This window comes from Cygnus olor, chromosome 2 (genome assembly GCF_009769625.2).
Source record: "Cygnus olor isolate bCygOlo1 chromosome 2, bCygOlo1.pri.v2, whole genome shotgun sequence".
NCBI lineage: Eukaryota > Metazoa > Chordata > Aves > Anseriformes > Anatidae > Cygnus > Cygnus olor.
In genome coordinates, this window is record NC_049170.1 from 147,332,904 (window position 1) to 147,352,703 (window position 19,800).

The 19,800-nt window shown below is 45.6% G+C and overlaps 1 protein-coding gene across 2 annotated transcripts in view; it reads left to right on the top strand.

Annotated features, from left to right (window-relative positions):
• The first annotated feature begins 3,640 nt into the window (after positions 1 to 3,640).
• The window catches only part of DEPTOR (DEP domain containing MTOR interacting protein), a 76,513-nt gene continuing 60,353 nt past the window's right edge, over positions 3,641 to 19,800 (top strand). The window contains exon 1 of one of the 2 annotated variants that reach the window (XM_040546964.1): positions 3,641 to 3,912. In XM_040546964.1, the coding sequence (XP_040402898.1) occupies positions 3,827 to 3,912 (86 nt within the window). In that variant the 5' untranslated portion in view covers positions 3,641 to 3,826. The remainder of the gene's footprint in view (positions 3,913 to 19,800) is intronic. The other variant, XM_040546965.1, reaches the window with a different exon arrangement.

Below are 19,800 nucleotides of genomic sequence, written 5' to 3' on the forward strand. Positions count from 1 at the left end.
CCTCAAAACTTACTAACTTTTCCTGTGGTTTATCACATGACTAAAATTAGCTTGGCCAGATGCATTCAGTCCTTTGAATCACACGAGCACTGATTCTTCTGGCCAGTTTCTAGCAGACAAGTTAAATTGTTCAAACTCAGAGCAGCAAATGAACAGCAATGAATGTAATCTATGCACTGCCAAGAATGGGAAATACTATTGTACGTACCATGAAAAGAGCAGGGCAGACTGGACAATACCTGGTAGTTCCTCTGGTTTCCCTTGCCAGGCCCCTGGTACTAAGGAAGTTAACCAATTGAAACACAAAGACAAGTGACTTCTCTTTGCAAATAAGCATGGGAATATAGAAAAAAACCCCACACACTCATTTTCCAGGAGTGTTGCAAGAGCTACTTAAATAAAAGGTCAACTTAAAGGCCAAAACCCAATTTTGCATGTCTTCCTCAGTAAGAGAGGAACCAAGTATTTTTAAATTTGAGGTTTACATAATGCTGGCTCTTACACAAAAGATGTCAGGAAAAAAACAAACTGTAAACCAATCGAACAGCTCACCTGCTAATGCCTTTTCTCCTTGAAGTGCTTCACCATCTTTTGCATGAGATAATCAATGCCTTAATGATTTGTCTGTTATTTTCCCGTTTCAAAAGCTCTAGTCATTCCAGCAAGGAAAAGACAAACAATCTTATGTGAACAGTGCCAGAACAGGAATGAGAAGTATGCATATGTATATTGGTAAATTTTTAATGTGAAGGTCTCACTTGAAATTAAGCTTGCAGAAAAATTAATTAGTGGGACTAAAGAATTAGTTTATCGAATCTCAGATTAATTTATCAAGTCAAAAGTTAGGTCACAGATGCAATATTCTTTAAACAGTGTTCTGTATGCAATATTCTTATTTCACTCTGTAAACATTTATGTTTCACCATTTGTACATTTACTCAATGAGATAAGAAAGTTTATACAAATGACTAGGATGCTTTCTAAAATCAGGACTCGAATACAATATCTCTGTTCTGCATCGTGTCCCACAGAGAGCCATCATGTCCTTGTGCAGCCTAGGGCTGTGCTGCCTGCCAGAGAGCCTCAAGTCACTGGAAGACACTTGAGTTTCCCCTTATGCCTGTGGTGCCAACTCTCCACCAGACCCATGCAGCTCTTGTTACCCTTGTTATTGTGGAGGGTGAGTTTGAAAATGTCCCAGGGCTCCAGCTCAAAGCTTTGCCATGCTCCCGGCTGAGGGATGCCCCAGTGTTAGCTTGCTACCTTAACATCACATCACTTAACTCCAGCTGTGCTGAGGTAAAATTCAAGTATGCATTCATATCTAAAATAAACAGCAACTCCTGAAATTGTTTCCATGTTTATTAAGAAAATAAAACATAAAAATCAACTTGCTTCCCAGAGGTTACCTCAGAGTCTTTCCCCTGCTCAGCACCCTTGCTGCCAGGATGTTAGACTCAGTGTGTGCTGTGGTTTAGTGGCCATTCTGCTCTGGGAGGGAGGCTCAAGACAGTTTAATCTTTTGCTAATCTTATGTTTCTGTAGCAGTCTGTACACTAAAAACATACAAGCTACAAACATCCAAATGGGTTATTTTATGTAGCTTATTACTGACCCTTGACTGAACCATGACCCTTTGGGTTTATGTTAGTCAGCCGTTTTGGAGTGACATCAGATTTGGGGTGACTGATGCCTAATCCTTTATTCTTAAGCACATTGTAGCTGTAAGAAATTTCAGTGTGAACATGTGGAACAAATTACGAATGGGATATCAGCACGCAAAGGCAAACATGGTAGTGTATAACCATTAAATAATTCAGTACAGGAAATTGCACTGACCTGCAAGAATAATCCGAAATGCAAGGAGAGATATGCATTTCAGGCTGCAGTTCCACATGCACCCTGAATCAAGCTGGTAGTTCGTCACTGCCTAAGGTCAGATCCTTCCCCTTCTTCCTCTCTTTCTTCCTCCTCTTTTGTTCCTGCTCCCAGCAGCCCAGGCCTACCCTGCCTCTGTGTCAGCTCCAGTGCTCTTGGGATCCCACAGCACCGCTCTGCTCGCTAGCTCAGAAGGAGCAATCCACTTTCTGTGACTTTGCTGCCTGTTTAGTGAATTGAACTGCAGCAGAGGTCCTAAACGTGTGAAAATTAGCAAAAGGCACCATGCAAGGATGAGCAGGTAGAGCAGAGCAGGTGGCATTTCCCCCTTTTAGAGGTGGGGAACAGCTCAATCAGCCAAACCCAGCTGATGGAGCTGAGGGCTTACATAGAAATGGTCTGCAATGTACAAGAGCATTCTTTTGAAATTTCTTTGCTTCAGTCATGTGATAAAGCGCTTGATAAAAATTACTGTGCAAATTCTTTTTCTTAAAGATAAGGTCAGATGAGATGGTTGTTTCAATTCCCTTTTGTTTCCAGCTCTGTGAATGTGTACTTTATATGTTTTAGATTGAGTGGAATTACGGGGTATTTGCAAGTATTCAGATTAAATTGATGTCTTCTGAATTCAGAGGAGGCAAGTTCAAGCTGCAGTGTTTACACCCCCAAGGTGTCCTCCCTCCCTGGCCCATTCTGCAGATGACACAAAGGCAGATTCAGGTTTGCTCCCTTTGCCATCCACTGATCACTGGGGTCTTTCAGACATGGTAAGACATTCACTAAAATGACTACACGGGGTTGAACCAAAGGTCCGTCTGGTCCAATGCTCATCTCACAAGTGGCTTTAGCAGTTGTTAGGGAACAGCAGAGAAAGCATATATGAAACTTTGCCTAGCTTCCAATTATTTTTAGCACAGAGAATTTCCTGAGCTGGATGTGGCTGCTGTCTGCTTACTAATGCTCTGTACATTTCTTTTCCAAGTACTTGTCCATTTTTTCCTTGACTCCAAGTCTGTTCTTGTGTATCCAGAGTCTCCTTTGGTAATAAATGCTCCCAGTCTCCTGCGGGCTGTGCGTAGAGCCACCTCCTCCTCTTTGTTTTCAGCCTGATTTGTACCAGGTCCATTTGGTTCCCTCCTAATTCTTGGTTCTGAAACTATGGTCACGGTCTTGAAATGATGACAATAATGCAAACACATGCAATTTTTCCATGCACACAGTGTGTGAAAGCAGAAAGATGTTCAGGAGGTGAGTGATACAGGTGTATCACAATTCCACATGGTTGTAAGTGAAAACCTTTTTCGGACCACTTTCCTGGACTTTGTTCCATCCCGGTGTGTTTTATGTATTTATTTTCCTATCAGAAATGTTGACCAGCAGTGCTCATGACCTGGCACTTGACTTCCCACCGCCAAGACTGAATTCTGACAGAAATTCTCCTCAGCCCTTTCAGGGCTTCTGCACCCTCCGTCGCCTGAGGGACAAAGAGGTGAGGCGAGCGGGGGGGGGGGGTGTGGGGGGGGAAGAGTCCTGTCAGCAACCCAGCTGGGGCTAATCCTGGGGGCTACATCGCCCCCTGAGGGGCCAAGCCCGGTCCGGGGGCTCCCTGTGGGTGTGCTGGCAGCCCCCCGGGACCGTCCCCTTCCCGTGGGGACGAAGCCGCGGCTCCCCCGCCGTGTGACAGCCGGGGGGGGACGCTGCTGCTTCGGCGGCCGCCGCCGTGCGTTTTCTCTCCCCGCCCGTGACACAATAACACGGAAAGCGGGGCGGGCTGGGGGGGTGTGGGGACTGCCGGGGGGGGGGATAGGGGGAGCCAGGCGATACGGCGACCTGCCTGTCCCCTGCAGGTGGGGACAGGCGGCTGGGGGCTGCGGGGACCCGGCGCTGAAGCCCGGGGAGGGGGCCGGTCCCCCTCAGCCGGCGGTGCTGTGCCCTTAGGCCAGCGGCGATGGAGGAGGGCATGAGCAGCATGCAGCAGAAAGCGGCGGAGCTGGAGCACATGGCCGAGGTCCTGCTCACCGGCGAGCAGCTGCGGTAAGAGGCGCCTTGTCCCCTTCCCCGTGCCCCGGCAGGGCTCTGCTGGTGGTGGGGGGGCGTCCCCGGGGGGCGACGGGGGAGTTCTGGCAGCCCAGCACCTGCCCTGCTGCCTGCAACACCCCGGGGTCCGTCCTGTCTGCAGCGGGGGCCGAGGGGCTGCTGCTGGACACCCCCACCCCAGGGTCACCTTCTGCTGGCTGCCCAGCCTGGGAGAAATTGGGAGAGGGTGGCAAGTGGGGAGGGGGAAAACCCAAATCACGAGTAAAGTGCTGCCGCTGCACTTCTGCCGTGGTCCCGCACCATCCCTGCCCCTCTGCGGTGGTCCCACACTACCCCTGCATTTCTCCGGTGGTCCCACACCGTCCCTGTCCCTCTGTGGTGGTCCTGCACCATCCCTGAGCTTCTGCGGTGGTCCTCCACTGTCCCTGCCCCTCTGCAGTGGTCCTACACCACCCCTGCCCCTCTGCGGTGGTCCTACACCACCCCTGCTTTTCTCTGGTGGTCCCACACCGTCCCTACCCCTCTGCAGTGGTCCCACACCACCCGTGCCCCACAGGGCTGCTCCTTGCTCCCCCCGCTGCCCTGCACCCCGCAGCAGCTTGCTCCGGGCTCCCCAGCGGGTGTAAGGGGATCCCCGCCGTCACCGCCGGCAGCAGCGCTCGGTGCTGCGTGCCCGGAGCTGTGCGCAGCACGGAAACTGTTAACAGAAATGCCTGACTCAGTTAATTTTTAATTTCTGTGGTGTGTTTAGTGTGCCATCTGTACCCGTGCACTACAGGGGAGAAAAGAAATGTTGAGCCTTTCGGTTCGTTGGTGCAGCAGCTTGTGATTCAGGAGGAAAAAGCCCGTTATTATTGTGTGTTATATGTATAACTAGAAGGAGATTGTAAACATATCTTTTCTGTAGCTTTTGCTTGAATTTTCTTTGAATGTTTTGCTCAGATGCCAGACAAACACTGCAAAACGATAGAAACGCTGCTTGATTTGGAAGGTGCCATCCTTGCTCCTAGTACAGACCCTGGTATTGTTGCTGGCGGCATCTACATGGAAAGCACCGTTGGCACCTTGTGATGCACACCAGTGATACTCGTGGTCAGGCAGTAAGCAGGTTTGTGGTCTGGCTCCAGTACACACCAGAGCCTGCTCCAAGCTTCAGATTTTTCATCAAAGTAGCTAGAAATGAAACCTTGGGTGAAAGGATGTACTGGCATGCAGGCTCTGCAGGGTGGACTTAGTGCTGAGTTGTTTGTAAAAGTGCCTGGTAAGAATCCCACTGTTTCTAATTTATCTCACTAGATGTTGACTATTCAGTTTTAATTAAAAAACAAACAAACAAACAAACAAAAAAAAAAAACACAACACCTTCTATTAAGGTCAGCTTAAGTCCTTTTATGTTTCTTATAGTTAAATATAAAAGCAGAAGCTTTGCAATCTTCCCCTAAGGAGAAGACTGAGGAACTGCAACAAATCTGGCTCCTACAATCAGCTCATTAGCATCACAATCGAGGATGTCATTTGTCACCTTATTTATTGAAGTAATAAAACATGGTGCTATTTTTGGGCAGGATAATCTACAGAAACAATTATTCCCCGACCCGTGAAGTTACCTGTGGCCATTCCTTCAAAAATACGTAAGAAGTCTCCTTGGACTGCGGTTTCGTGAGCAGCTCATCCCACGTACTGCTGCCAAAAGGGGAGATCTGCTCTCCCCCTTTCCCTCTTCCTGCTGCCCACTCCTGGCTCTGCAGTCCCACCTCCCACACACCGCCAGCTCGCATACTTCTCGCACCTTTCCAGGGGCGGATCCAATGTGGCCACCTGGCAGGCAGGCTACTTTGCTGATCTGATGGCTGCCAACATCCACAGAAGATAGGTGGTGGGAATGTGGAGCCAGGAGGAGGGAGAGGAGGTGGTGGAGAAGAAGCAGGATCTCCCATTCTGGCAGGACCGAGCTGTAGGATTGGCTGGAGCTGTCTTGAGAAAATGCACCCTAAATCATCTCTCTTCCCCTAGTTCTGGTTCTGTTCCTCTGTTGGGATGCTCTATACAAAGGGTTGGTTTTCTTCAGTTTTCCAGACAATAAAAGCTGCAAAATATAAGAGAAAACTGGCTGGTAGACAAGTCTTAGCTGACCATATGTTAAAGTTCCCCTTTTCCTGTCCAAAATAAAGGTATAATTGTTAATGGCAAATGAAACCATGGGAGGTTTTCAGGATCAAAGACAAGCTATCTCAGAAGCCTGTGGGGCAGACAAACAGATGCTAGAAAACCAACATGCGCATGCACTCAAGGAAATGTACTGTACTCTATTCTTAGTGATGCTTGCAAGTGCTAGCTAAGCCCTGAGCGGGAGTGATGCGGTGGGACAGGTGATTATGTGTGTATTTGGGTGAAAGTGCACACGGGCAAGTGTTAGTGCTGCAAGATGAACGCGTAACTTCGGAGCAAAAGCGTAAGATGAAACTGCGAGCATGGTGTTGCTTACACAAAACCAAGAAAATGTCGGTATTTAAAGCGCTCTTGTAGTAGACCAAACAGCTTGTGTCTAAACCCAGATGCTTATGGTAGCTGCTTGATTAAAATTCCTTACAACGTTCCTATTGCCCCGGCCTCACGTGCTGCCCCATTGCCATGGTCTGTTTGCTGTGTGTCCGTCCCTCCCTGGCTGGGATCTCTTTGTGCAGCGTGGGCTGAAGGCATCGTAGCAGCGCCTGGTGCTGGCACGGGGCTTTCATGCCCCAGCTTTGGTCATTAGCAGTTTGTGGGAGATGAGGCCGTGGTGTAAATCCTGGTGGTGTGATTTATGGGAAAATAAGCAGGACCCTGAGCTGCATGTTAGCTAATCTAATAAATTTTAATATCCTGTAGGATCCTCTGCCTCTAAAGGCAGTATCTGGCTAAGCAAATACCTAACCAACTCTTCCTTTTGGCTAATGGGAACATATTTTTAAAGGCAAAGACTTCTGAAGCTTGGCTCTTGGCAGGCCTTATAATTGTCAGATGGATGGCTACGAAACAAAGCTGAAGACTCCCCGATCTCAGCAGTGTGGCACTTCAGGAGGGACCCTCTGGGAGCTTCTTGCTGCCCTGCAGAAGACCAGGGAGAGCAAGGCAAGAGCTGGGATGGGCATGATCCAGCTGAGGGCTCTCCAGGCCATGATGATCCTACAAGGGGACAAACCGCTGGGGCAGGTTTGAGAGCTCCAACAGACCCAAAGCAGTTTTTGTCCCTATTCTGCTGTGTTTTCGAAAACCCTTCAGCTATTCAGTGGTGAGCTTGTTCTTCAGAGGATGGCTGCCATGAAGATGTCCTCCAGAGGTTACAAGTGACCTGTACAGACCTCTTCCCTGTGGAAACTTGTGCTCAGAAGAACCATGGGGCATTTGTCTTCCTCGGGACTGGGAGAGCCCTTGGAAGCCTCCACCCCGCTGAGTCCCTGCCTTCAGACACCTGCCTGAGTGCAGCTCCAGGGAGTGAACGTCCCGGCGATTCTCGATGGGTGTGCGCGAAGGGAAGCGTCACAGCCCTGGTACTTTGGCTGGTCACAGGCGTGTGACAGCTGGGACGTCCAGCGGCAGTACTGAAGTCAGGAGGAATTTTATCTGAAGCAGGGCAATTCGCCGTTCATTCCCCTCCCAGCAGAAGGCAACACATTGTGCCCACTCCAGCACTGGTAGGCGGAAGGATTGAAGTCTCGCTGTTGGAGTTTGAGCATTAACTTGGTTACAGCTGGCAACCAAGAGCGGTTTCAACAGACATGTTTTGATATACTTGCTGGCTGCCTGTCTTACAAGTCAGGGTTGTCTGATATCTCACTCATCTGCTAATTGCTTCTCGATGCCAGATTGTCACTGAAATCTGGTATGTCTTCCAAGAGTCCCTCGTTTCTCACAGAAAATGTGCCTAGTCATTCAGGATGTCTTCAGGCTTCGGTTGACCAAACAGCAATATTAAAAGGGCACTTATTTTTTATTTCTATTTATTTATTTACTTATTTATTTTTTACTAGAAATTGCCATTGTGTGTGTGGTGCGGCTCTCTGAAGTATGTGTAACTTTAATGACATTTATTGTTTCTTCTCTGCAGATTTTTGGATACCAGCCTGTATGAGAAGCAACACCTTTTCCAATTCACACTTCTGTTAAATGGTTTAGTAAATAATTAGGAAACTTTTAAAATGAGCCAATGACTTTCTGCAAGTAAGACTTCAGTTTCTCATCTTTGTTTTTGGTTAGGGAAGTGTGAAGTATGCTTAGTATGCTTTTAAATCGTTTTTTCTTACATTCCTCCTGGAAAGACAAAATGTAAGATAACGGTTTAACAGAAATTTGTTTGCCTTATTATCAGAATTTGTATAGGGCTTTCATTTTACAGAAGAGGTTTTACATGGTAAAGAGCTGTAAATTTTGAAGCTGAGAAAAGCCAAAACCAGTTTTCACTGGTCTTCCAAGGGTCCCGCTTCAGGAATATTATCACTTTAAGAAAACTTCTTAATAAATTGGAGTGCATGACTTTCACAGTCATTAACTTCTCCAGTATGATAGCGCCTACAGGTCCATAAATTTTTTTCTTATTCTGAGCAATAGTCAACCTTTTTCACTCCAGAAGGGTTCAAAAGTTCATTGGCATTCAAAGATGCAAAACACCCATGGTGCATAGCAGTGAGAGAAATGCAATCAAGAGAACCATGCCTTTAATGTAATAACACAGAAATTAATCATATCAGTATTAATCGTATAGCTACACAATTTATTTAATGCTGTCACTGTGCTTGAAACTATATCAACACTGTAGTGATGCACATCTGCAGCTGTGTGGTCTTGTGCACTAAAAGGAACATGAGGATTTAAGATACGGAATCGCCTTGAGGTCACTTCCTCTACAGTCAGGTCCAGACCGGTCTTCAGATATTAAACGAACTTATATGGCATTTTTAGAGACAGAATTCATTAAGATTAGATTTTGTGATCTGCCTAAGCCAATCCAATATTGTATGTGCTTTTCTCCCACCTGCGCCATGTTCCTGCAGCTACCTTAGTTCTCCCCTGGTAGCTGTATTTCCATTAGCAAAGAGCTTACTGATTGGCCTCAAAACTAACCCTAACAAAATATTTTTCATTTGTCTCGCTCGAGAAGGCTCATGTCTGCTGACTTGAGGGCAGATAGGACACAGGAGGTTATATCATCAGATCTTTGTGGAATGAAGTGCTTCAGAGCTTTCTGCCCAAATAATTTCACCTTCGTTAATTTGTTTTCCAAAAATCAAGCAACCAAAAAATTGGCAGTCTTCTCTGTGAAATTCCGCCAGAGCAATACGCTGAAAGAAAACATTTCAAAGTGAAGGTTTGGAAGGTCGTGAAATTAAGTGCTTTGACACCCGGAAGTTTCCTGCTATCTCTGTGCTATCACAACACTTTTAATTATATGTTTTACCTAATGCAAATTAATTGTAATTTTTTAAACAGCGTGATATTTTTCAAATGGATATGTTCATTTTTTTGGTAGAATCTTTGATACATGATGCACCTTCTTATGTCTTTGAGTCTTGCCCATTTGTACTAATTTTGATGATATCAGGCCCCCTATATATATATTATATATATATTTATAGATATATGATATATATTTTTTTATATACATATATATATATGGGAATATAAGGAATTTTAATCAAGCATGTGTGCATGCTTATATATGCATGTATATATATAGATATACATATATGATATATGTATATACATATGGTTCAAGTGCCAGGAATCTCCATTTCTCATCTTTTTCCAGTAAAACTTTTGGTTATTCAGCATTTCTGGAAATCCAGGCGTAAGGCTTTTGTTTGCTCAGGTCTTTCCCTTAAGCTCTTTTGATAATTGAGCCACTCCGGTCAGCAGCTCTCCTGGAGCACAGCTCAGAGTTAAAGCAGTTAACAATGCACGTGCAAACAGCGATCTCTTGCTCTATGTCCACAGTAAGGCGGATGTTGTAAGAGTGGCTGCTGCTGTATATTCTGTGTATTCCATTCCAGGTGGAGTGAATCATTAACTTTTGTCTCAGGTTAGCAGAGATTAGCAGGCAAGCCAAGGGTACTGTATTTGAACCATGTGCAAGAGTAGGTTTTATCTATTTTAGATTAGAGGAGCTGCCTATGAACAGGTGAAGGAAACTGCTCTGATATTGATGCAGGGAGGGCAGGATTGATATGCCACAGGCAACCTGGCTTTGCTGTATCCTGCACTTATTACACAACCCCTGCTCCTGTGGGGGCAGTGGCCATCGGCTGGCAACGTGACAGAGAAGTGCTCCCATCACTTGGTGTTATTATTTACTATTTGTATAGTGATCGCGCCTAGGAATTCAGGCTATTTATCAGGTCCCTGCAGGGGCAGGCACTGTGTGCTCAGAGGAAAGATAAAGCCCTTGCAACACAAATCTTGGCCACAGCTGGTGGCAGTTTCGTGCAGCAGACATGGAACCCAAAAGTGACATTCCCAAGGTGCAGAGAAAAATACCTCTGGAGATGCGGAGGTTACACTGCGTGTGCCGGGATGGGATGGCGGGGGACTCTGGGAATAGTGTTCAGGAAAGGACCAGCTCTTTCCCCTCTCCGAAGTCCCACTGCAGGCTGAGAGCCCAGGCTGAAGCCAGGAGGGAGGTCAGCCAGCTTTCCCTCATGGATAACTGGACAAGGAGTAGGCAGCAACCTGTGCATCTCAAGTTAACTGAGAGGTATTTCTTTTATCTATAGATGCCAGTACTTCTTGAATTGTAAGCATTTTAGAATTTCCGTGCTTTCTTTGATGTGAAATTTAAGACCCTGAAGGGTGCAGTCACAGCAGCAAAAGTTAGCTTCTTCCCAGCCCAGCTGAGATCCTGGTGTTCTGTATCCCATAGCCAAGCACCCAGGCACTGCGTGCTGGCCTGGGTGGTACCTTTTGGCGTAGGGTATGCTCTCAGAAACTGATAGTCCCTTCTAAAAAGCCAGACCCTTCTCTCTTTCTTGCCACTTACTCTGTTTTTTATATTTGTAACCCTTGTATTGTGGTTAGCTCTTTTTGCCTCCTTCTTCCTGGCATCACATGTTTGTGTGAGCACTTTTGCTGACTAGAAGATATTTTTTTCTCATTGAAGGCAAGGCTTGAATACAGTGATCTGCTCAAGCTTTTGTGGGAAAAGGTTAAACTGATGAAGAACTGGCAAAGGGAATGAAAGTTGTGGTAAGAAAAAGTAAGAAATAAGCAGGTTTGGTACATGCACCTGGGTTTGAAAGAAGAATACACTCCATAAAAATGCCACAGAAAACAAAGTACACAAACAATCTCTGAAGAGAAACTGCATTGAGGTGCTAAAATAATGACAGGAGCTACAAAGCTGGAGATCTCAGCAGAACCACTGGCACTCGCTGGGTGAAGCACACACTTCATGTTAGCCATGGCCTATTGCTTTTCTTCCTTAACCAAGAGCAGAACATCTAGACCACATATTTTAAATAATTTTGATGTGTAAACCATTGGATTTAAATAGAACTTAAACCTGTTTAGGCATAGTGTCACAAGGATCCTTACTTACAGTGGTTTCACTAAGACTATTAGTACTACAAATAGGATGGACAGTTTTATGAAGGCAGTTTGCCTCAGCCAGCCAGCAGAAGGACAGATGAGAAGGAATTTTTAATCAATTTTGTAAATATCAACATGTTTTTTTTGTAATGGTTTGGGGAGTTGACCTTTGCCTTGAACCTCACATTTTGCTTGTGGCCTTAAGGAGAAATGACTGTATTGTGAACATGCCTTTGTTCCTTGCAGCAGGAAGAATAACAGTGATTTTAGGGTTAAAGAAAGCTAGATTATTTAAACCTGCACTGCCAGGAAAGTGCTCTACACTGGGAGTGGAAGCATAATATAATATATAGTGGAAGTGTATTTAGGGGCAATGGCCACAAAATGGAGCACAGGAAGTTCTGCACCAACATGCGAAAGAACTTCTTCACGGTGAGGGTGACGTGAGGGTGACGGAGCACGGGAACAGGCTGCCCAGGGAGGTTGTGGGGTCTCCTTCTCTGGAGATATTCAGGGCCCGTCTGGACGCCTACCTGGGCAGCCTGCTCTAGGGAACCTGCTTTGGCAGGGGGGCTGGACCCGATGATCTCTTGAGGTCCCTTCCAACCCCTACAATTCTGTGATTCTGTGATAACAATGTGCAGCCGTGCTCCTTCATCTTTGGAAAATGCTGATGCGCAGAGAGAGAACAAGTTGCGTGGGAGCACAGAGAAAGGGACAAGATAACCCACAGGCTCACTCGGGCTCTGGCGAAACCTATGAAGTCAGAGGAGCCTCCTCAGGCAGCAGCTCTGCTTCTGGTGACATCTATTTCTCCGTTCCTCAGCTAGGCCCTGCTTCATGGTACAGCTCTGCAGGGAGCCAGGTGTGCCTGCAGCTACAGATGTGGAGAGAGGCAAATAATGAAGGCTAAAATTTCAAGCTGGTATTGCCAATGAAAGCAGTGGTCCCCTCTTTCTCTTATTTCTTTCTGCCTGCTGGTTCCCTGCTTGGTGCTTCCCTTCCTTTGGCTTAAGCATCTCTGGACCATCACCACAGGGTGACCTGCACCGAGGCAGTGATCAGCAGGGCTTTCTGATGGGTGATATTTCAGTTGGGTCAGTTTTACAAACCGATTTACCGCATGACCACAAAAAAGCCCTTTCTGGAGAAGTACGGGCGGGGGAACAAGCTTACACCATTTCACTCCGCTACAGTTTAAGGCTGTGGTTTTCTGATACAGCAGATCTAACTGCAGGCCGCTGCTGCCCTGCTCTTATCGCTTCCCTTGCACTTCTCGCTGACGTTCACAGGATCAGAAGTTCAGGGAACTGCATCAGCTGAAGCCAAGCGAGAAAAGTTTAACTTTCTTAACAGGCCCGGCGTGCAGTCAGGCCTGTGCCAGTGAGGGAGCCAGACAGAAACGCGTGGTCAGGGACACGTGGCACAGGGCAGCAGCCACTGCTGGTTTGCTTGGCCACCCTCTCAGTGCCTAATTTTCCTACACACAACATGGGTCAGATATTTGCTTGATTCCCACCTCAAAACTTCCGACTCTGATAGAAGACTGTAAAAATAAGGTTGGGTTTAAATGCTTGATGCACGTGTTACCAGATAGGCCCAGCAACTACCTGTTTATTTCTTGTTCAAGGTTTATTTCTTGTTCAAGGTTTTTACCTTTCCTTCCGTGCTCCTGTCAGGGTGTAGTGCACGAATAGGGGCAAACACTGACGTGTGCATTTCAGACGTTTTGAAATTTGGGCTGTGCAGTTTATATGGCCAGCACACCGCAGTGCTACCTGTGTGAGAGCGCTGCTGCAGAGTGCGACCTCCATCTTAATTACCAGCCCTGTAATTTTACAGTCTTCATCGTTTGTTTCTTATGAGTGCCTCAATCCAGTAAATGCGCTCAGATCTCAAAGGTGCATTTACAAATAATTAAAAAATATGCCTGATTGTGCTTGCTAATTCAGAGCAAACATAGAAGCTGGCTTTTGCATAGTGAGGCCGTAATTCTTCATTTCCTTGCAACAGTGTGGGCGATTACACGGGGTACCACAGCTATGGCAGAGGGATTTGCAGGCAGAGGAGAGCTTTCTGGGTTACGTGGAGCACCAGGGGCTATCGGTCATGCTGTGGATCCTACAGCAGCGTTTGCTGGTGTGTCTGGCTGCTGCTGCAGAAAAGGGCAGGGAAGCTGGGCTCCTGCTTTGCTGGTGGACCTGCTCTAGTGCTTATCTCACCCCATGGTGAGCAGGCTGGGGAGCTCAGCCAGGTTACAGTGGTGTCGTGCTAATGCCAATGACAGTGCAAGGAGAAAGGTCAGCTGGCCTGGGGCCAGGGGTGAGGAGCTCCAGAGACCCCACAGTCCAGTAGACTTCTCATGAGGTTGAACCATGATACAGCTGTGCCAGACCAGGGGACCCTTTTCACCCTTTTTGTCTTATGTTCCCTGGCTATCTGTCTTCTACTTACCTTGTGCCCTCTCCGGAACTCATCAAACCTCTCCCTGAGTTCATTTAACTTAATGGCTTGGCAGAACAAGGAGCGAAGATTGTTTCCTGCCTGGTTAGTGAGTTGAAATGATTTACAGAGAGGGCCAGAGCCAGCACAAGGGAGAGATCGGGACTGTACAATGATGATAAATGGAGGAGAAGGAAAGAGCAAAGAGGAAGAATAAAGGGGAATAAGGCCTTCTCCTTCTGGTGGCAGAGATGTTAGATGGATCCATCTGCCTGTTAGAGCATAGCTTCAGTTCTGGGCCCAGGGCTGGAATGCTGCTCTGGTAGGACTGGGAGCCCATGGGACACTCCCATGGGTTATGGGGCAGAGCAAGCTTGCATCCCACCAGCCTGGGAGACTGCACAGAGCTTTCATTTCCAAAAGAACCTGGAGATGTACGTGAAATCACAATGGGACTGTATTTTCCTATCTTTATACGGACAAAAAACAACAAGTGTGCAGTCTCTGGTAGTAGCCCTCTCTTACAATTGAAACTTAAAATGTTAATATGCTTCAAGACTGTGTAGTGTCAGGTTCTCCAGCTGGTTTGTCAGAACTTTTGTTGGACTTGAGAGATTTCATACCTGATCTGTATACTTCAGACATAAGCCTGCAGCTGACAGACATCCCCTGGGCATGATACGCTGCCGGTTGGATGGACAATGTACCTTTTGGCCTGTCTCATCAGTGGGGCTGCACAAAGTCACATGCTGCTGGTTTTCAGTAGTACAAAGAATAAAGAATCCTTTTATAATGGGAATCCCCAAGATCACATCCCAGAGCATTGCAAGGCACCATGCAGCAGATGGAAAGATGGCCTTGCTCCCAAATTCTCTATAGTCCAAGTGTAAAACAAAGAGATAGCAAATGAATACAGGCCCAGAAGACAACATGATTGTTTTGAATCAGTGCTGGTCATTGTGATAGAAGTGCAGCTTCGGCACACCACCTGCTTAGCTGTCAAGGTTTTTGGTGGAGATGACAGCAATGCTGGGCAGGATTTGTGGGACTACATCCAGATAGCTCTGTGGATGTTTGGGTGGGGGTGTATTGAGGCAACAGGCACAAAGCTGCTTGGTTGAAGGTTTAAAATGTAATGGCAAAGCTGGAACTAGATGGCCAGTGAGAGCAAAAGCCAACAGTGCCTGAGAGATGGTGATAGCAAAGGTGGGAGCTTGAAAGTGAAGATAAGAAGGGTAATATAATGTTTGATGTGACAGAAGAGGAGGAGGAGGCAGTGCAAGGAATCAGGGAAGTGGGCAATGTGATTGAGATGAAGAGCTGAGGAAATTAGCTTTCCAGGGACATTCCAGCTAGATAAGAGCCAGACAAGACAATATTTGTCAAGGGCAGAGCACAGAACAAGCCTTGAGGTGTAAGATAATAGGGAAGGAGAACTTGGAAGAGAATTTGAACTTTCTGGGGGAGGATTGCAGCTGTCCTAGAGGTGCATTGCAGGAGGAATCTGCAGAGACCAAAGTTCTTCTGCTTGTAAGCAGGACTAATGCTATCATATTTATCTTTTATGGATCTTATAAAATATACCTGGCTTGGGGAGATTCTCCCATCCTTCGGTAGCACAGCTGCCATCTAGCACAGAGGTCTTTCACCTTGGGTCATTGGGTTTTCTGTGTGTTTATTTCACCGCTTCTCTCGCTAAGAGCTACTGCCCAAACTGGTATATTGCCATAATGTTCCCATTATTTTTCAGCTGAATTGTTGTACAATCTGTTGGCTCTGTGTTTGCACCACTTTCTAGCATATTGGGCCAAATGCGTTTATTGGCAGCAGTTAAAAGAAGCGTTCCTCTGTTGTATCCGTTGGTCTTCACATTGTTACTCGTGTCTTCAAAGCACCGGGGCTGCTTACAGCAGGCCTGCGTATTCCTTTGTGTTTTCACAAGCCATTCTCAGCTCTGATGTAGCAAGCAAACCAAACTCGAGGCATAATTACAACATGGTTCATAAAAACAATGATTTTTAATTTAATTCACATGAACACTGCAAGAATATTTGCAGGAAGCTGATGTTGTGAGAGCTTGTCTGAGGAACGAGAGTCCAACACTTACGCAGATCCACTTTGGGAAGAGAATCTGACAGCATGTGGCCAACACATCACTCAATGTTAGGATCGCAAATAAAGGAAATGACTTCTGAAAAGATACTAGCAAAGCATTATTTATAGTGCCGATTGTCTGCAGTAGAACAATTTCCTTTCGTTTCTTGCAGAAAAGATCCTTCTCTTGATAATCACACATCCTTTTCTGCAGAAGTGTAAAATTGTATAGCTTAGAAATCACAGTGATATAATAGAAAGCTGTTAATTGTTTCCTGATGCTCAGGAGGTAATTAACTTATACTTTCCTCTAGCTGAAATTAATCTATTTTTAGTAGGATGTGGAAAGTGTAATTCCTAGCTTAATTTGCTATTTTGGTACTCGGTCAGTGGAAACAGAGCAAGACTGTGTTGTGAAGAAGCTAAAAGTACAGTTATGATGCACAAATTCCGAAAGAAATTATGCAAGTACAATTTGGAGAATTATTTGGGGCTTACTGCTGGCTGCACCTAGGTAAATGAGCGAATGTAGGAAAGACAGGGAGAGTCCACCTCAAGGTGCACAGGGATAGGACAAGAGGCAGTGAGCCCAATTTGCGTGGGAATGTCTAATTAGACAACTGGAAAAAAATAATCACCATGAGGATAAGTCAAAAATTGGAATAGGCGCCTGGAGAAGCTCTGGACTCTCCATTTTTAGAGATATTCAAGTCTTGACTCAACTTGTGACTTGGCCTAAGATTTACACTTATGTAACTTGTACTAACCTGACTTGCTTTGAATGAAGGTTGGACCAGATGACCTCCAGACCTCCCTTCCAACCTTAATTATTCTCTGTTTTGTGAAGACGTGGTGTCATGTCATATGATTTTAGCTGTGGTGACTGATACTATCAAGATTTTGTTACTGGCTAATAACCAGGGGTTATTACCCACTCAGCTGTACTGGTGGGAGGGCTTGTGAGAGTTAATTCCTAACCTTCTTCAGTGCTAAATCAGCTAGGTTGGTTTGTACAACTGATGCAGTGGTTGACAGTACCACTTCTTTCCCTGTGTCCAGCTTTTCAGGCAAATTTAAGGACCAGAAATATATCTATTTCCAAATGAATGCCCAAGAACCTTTGAAATCTATTGATTTCCCAAACTGGATTTTAATGATGAATGTGAAGGTGAGAACGTGGTTCCATTGACCATTCTGTCTTAAGTCAGGCCAGGATTTTTTCCTCAGATCATGTGAGATTCATGAGGTGCCAACGTTGCAACTTATGCCACTGCCAAGAGAGCTTTCTGAAGTGAATACGAAGAATATATGAAGAACTTGGGGTTAGAAACTAGAATTAGAAACAAAATGCATGTACTTAGGCTGTACTCAGGTTTTATATCAGTGCTCAAAGGGTGAGAATAGAGAAAAGAATGGGGGTTGTGTACAGAGTAATAGATGCTGGAAGGCTAGTCCATCACTTCAGTGCCAGAAATCACTCTGGCTATGTCATGCTGGCATTACGAGTGGAATAGTAATCCCAGGGCAAACCACCTGCTCCTCCTTTCTCACTGCCTGCATGGTGATGAGACAAGTAGATAGAGTGCTCTCAGGTCATCTCACATAGACGTGGTGCACAAAGTGCCCAATTCAGCTGTTTATTTGTGTGCATAAATAGATCCCTATCTTTCCATAGTCCCGTGGCTCCAACTTTGCATGTGGAAAATAGAATTGCAGTCTCCCTTTAAGGGAAGGAAGGCATTAGAGCCGTTAACACTTTCTTCCCTTGGAGAGACATGTCTCATCCGATGATCTGTTTGGAAGGTGAAGAGATGTATTCCTTTGCCCTTACATATGTGGTGAAGGGTATATTAATAGATTGGTCAAGAGCACCATCATTATCCCGATTTTATTTATTTTTTTAATAATTACATTAAACATGCACAAAGCAATGAGATTTGATGCTTTCTCTTTGTACTGTTTTGCTTTATCACAATTCAGCAAGGCCTACATCCTTCAAAATATTTCATACTGGGGGAAAATCCAGTCATTTTGGCTTTCTATAAAGTAGTGGTTTTTCCAAATGCTATACTTTGGGCCTACTCTAATGAATCAAACAGTGGTGTTTGCAAGATAATTGCTTGCGTTCACTCTGTTTGGCTGCAGAGGGGCTAGAGCTGCTCCAAACTAATATATTAAGAGCTGCATATGATTTTTTTTCTCTTTTGTTAAATCTGTAAATCAACACCAGCTGAAACAATGTATTCTACATAATTTCACATGAAATATGTTTGTGCTTCATGTCGCTTCCTTTTCTGATGAATATGGAACATCTGAGTTTGTACGAGGCCAGCAACAGCAGTACTCTGGGGAAACACATTACTGGGGTAAAGGAGGAAGAAAAAGGGATTGCGTAAACTGTTCAGGAGAAACACAATAAATATGGAAAGAAAAATTTCTTTAAACATACAGTGGCTGGGGAAAACATCCAGTGGACTGGTATTGTGACATTTTGTTGCAGGCTGAAGGCTGTACACAGCACATCTTTTCAGGCAAAAAATCATTATTTCACCTCAGAAAATAATCGACCTGTGGAAAACACCCCCAGATGGGTGTTGGCAACCTGATCAGTAATTTCATGTTTTCAGTGCCCACAAACCTTCTGCAGTTTCAGCAGTGCGTATATGCACAGTCTATGTACATGTGGACCAAAATCCTGCATAATTCTGCATTCAGAAAGCCCATTGTAATTACGTTCAAATTAAGACCTAATTGGCAGTGTTTGTGTTGTGCTTTGATAGCCAGGGTGAGGAATGGACTAAACCATGGCAGGCTTTTTGGCATGCCTCCTTGTGTCAGGGTGGCTGTGGTGAGAGGTGCCCGTGGCCTACCTGCCTGGCTGTGGTCATTCCTACCATCTGAGGAGGGACCATACCCTGGCTGCCTGCAGATCCTGCCTTTCTTCAGGACAGGAGATGTCAACGCTTTTCATGAATAAACAAATTGGTCTTAGGAGTAACACACAGCTCTAGGCCGTTTATGCAGATGAGAGGTGAATACATGAGTCTGCGTGAAGGCGCAGTGCAGGCCTTGGCCTCTTGCATGTTCTTGTTCTGTTGCCCTTGTGAAACCTGTCCCAAACAATCAATATGTCTTCTGGATTCACATTTAGGCCTGACACAGAGTCTTGGACGTGAGGAGACATTTCTTCTCAGAAAGAGCAGTCAGGCATTGGGACGGGTTGCCCAGGGAGGTGGTGGTGTCACCGTCCCTGGGGGTTTTCAAGGAAAGGTTGGAGGTGGTGCTTGGGGACATGGTTCAGTGGGTGACATTGGTGGTAGGGGGATGGTTGGACCAGATGATCTTGGAGGTATTTTCCAACCTTAATGATTCTGTGATTCCATAAACACGACCATATTGCTGTAATCTAATTGTACCAGCATTCAGCTATGGCTGATCTCGTATGTAAAGCCAGTGCTGTTACGTGCTGAATAAGGATCAGGATGCACATTCTGAGCTATTAAAGCAATAGTAAGTCATGGTTTGAATTTACTGTCAGAGCACATAAATACCTGTTCACTGAGGTTTCTGCATGTGTGGAGAGAGAATTTTGCCTAGAATGAGAGGTGGCAAACACATGGCCCAGCAACGGGAGCAGGCCGTTCAGTGGAGCAAGCAGGGCTTCTCTGGCTCCTTATTTATTTATTATTTTAAGGAAAAATTTCCATTTCATTTTAAGAGCAGGGGAAAAACGCTTCTGTAATATTTATCTTTTCAAAGCTCATCTACTTGTGAACATTTAACAAGGCTTAA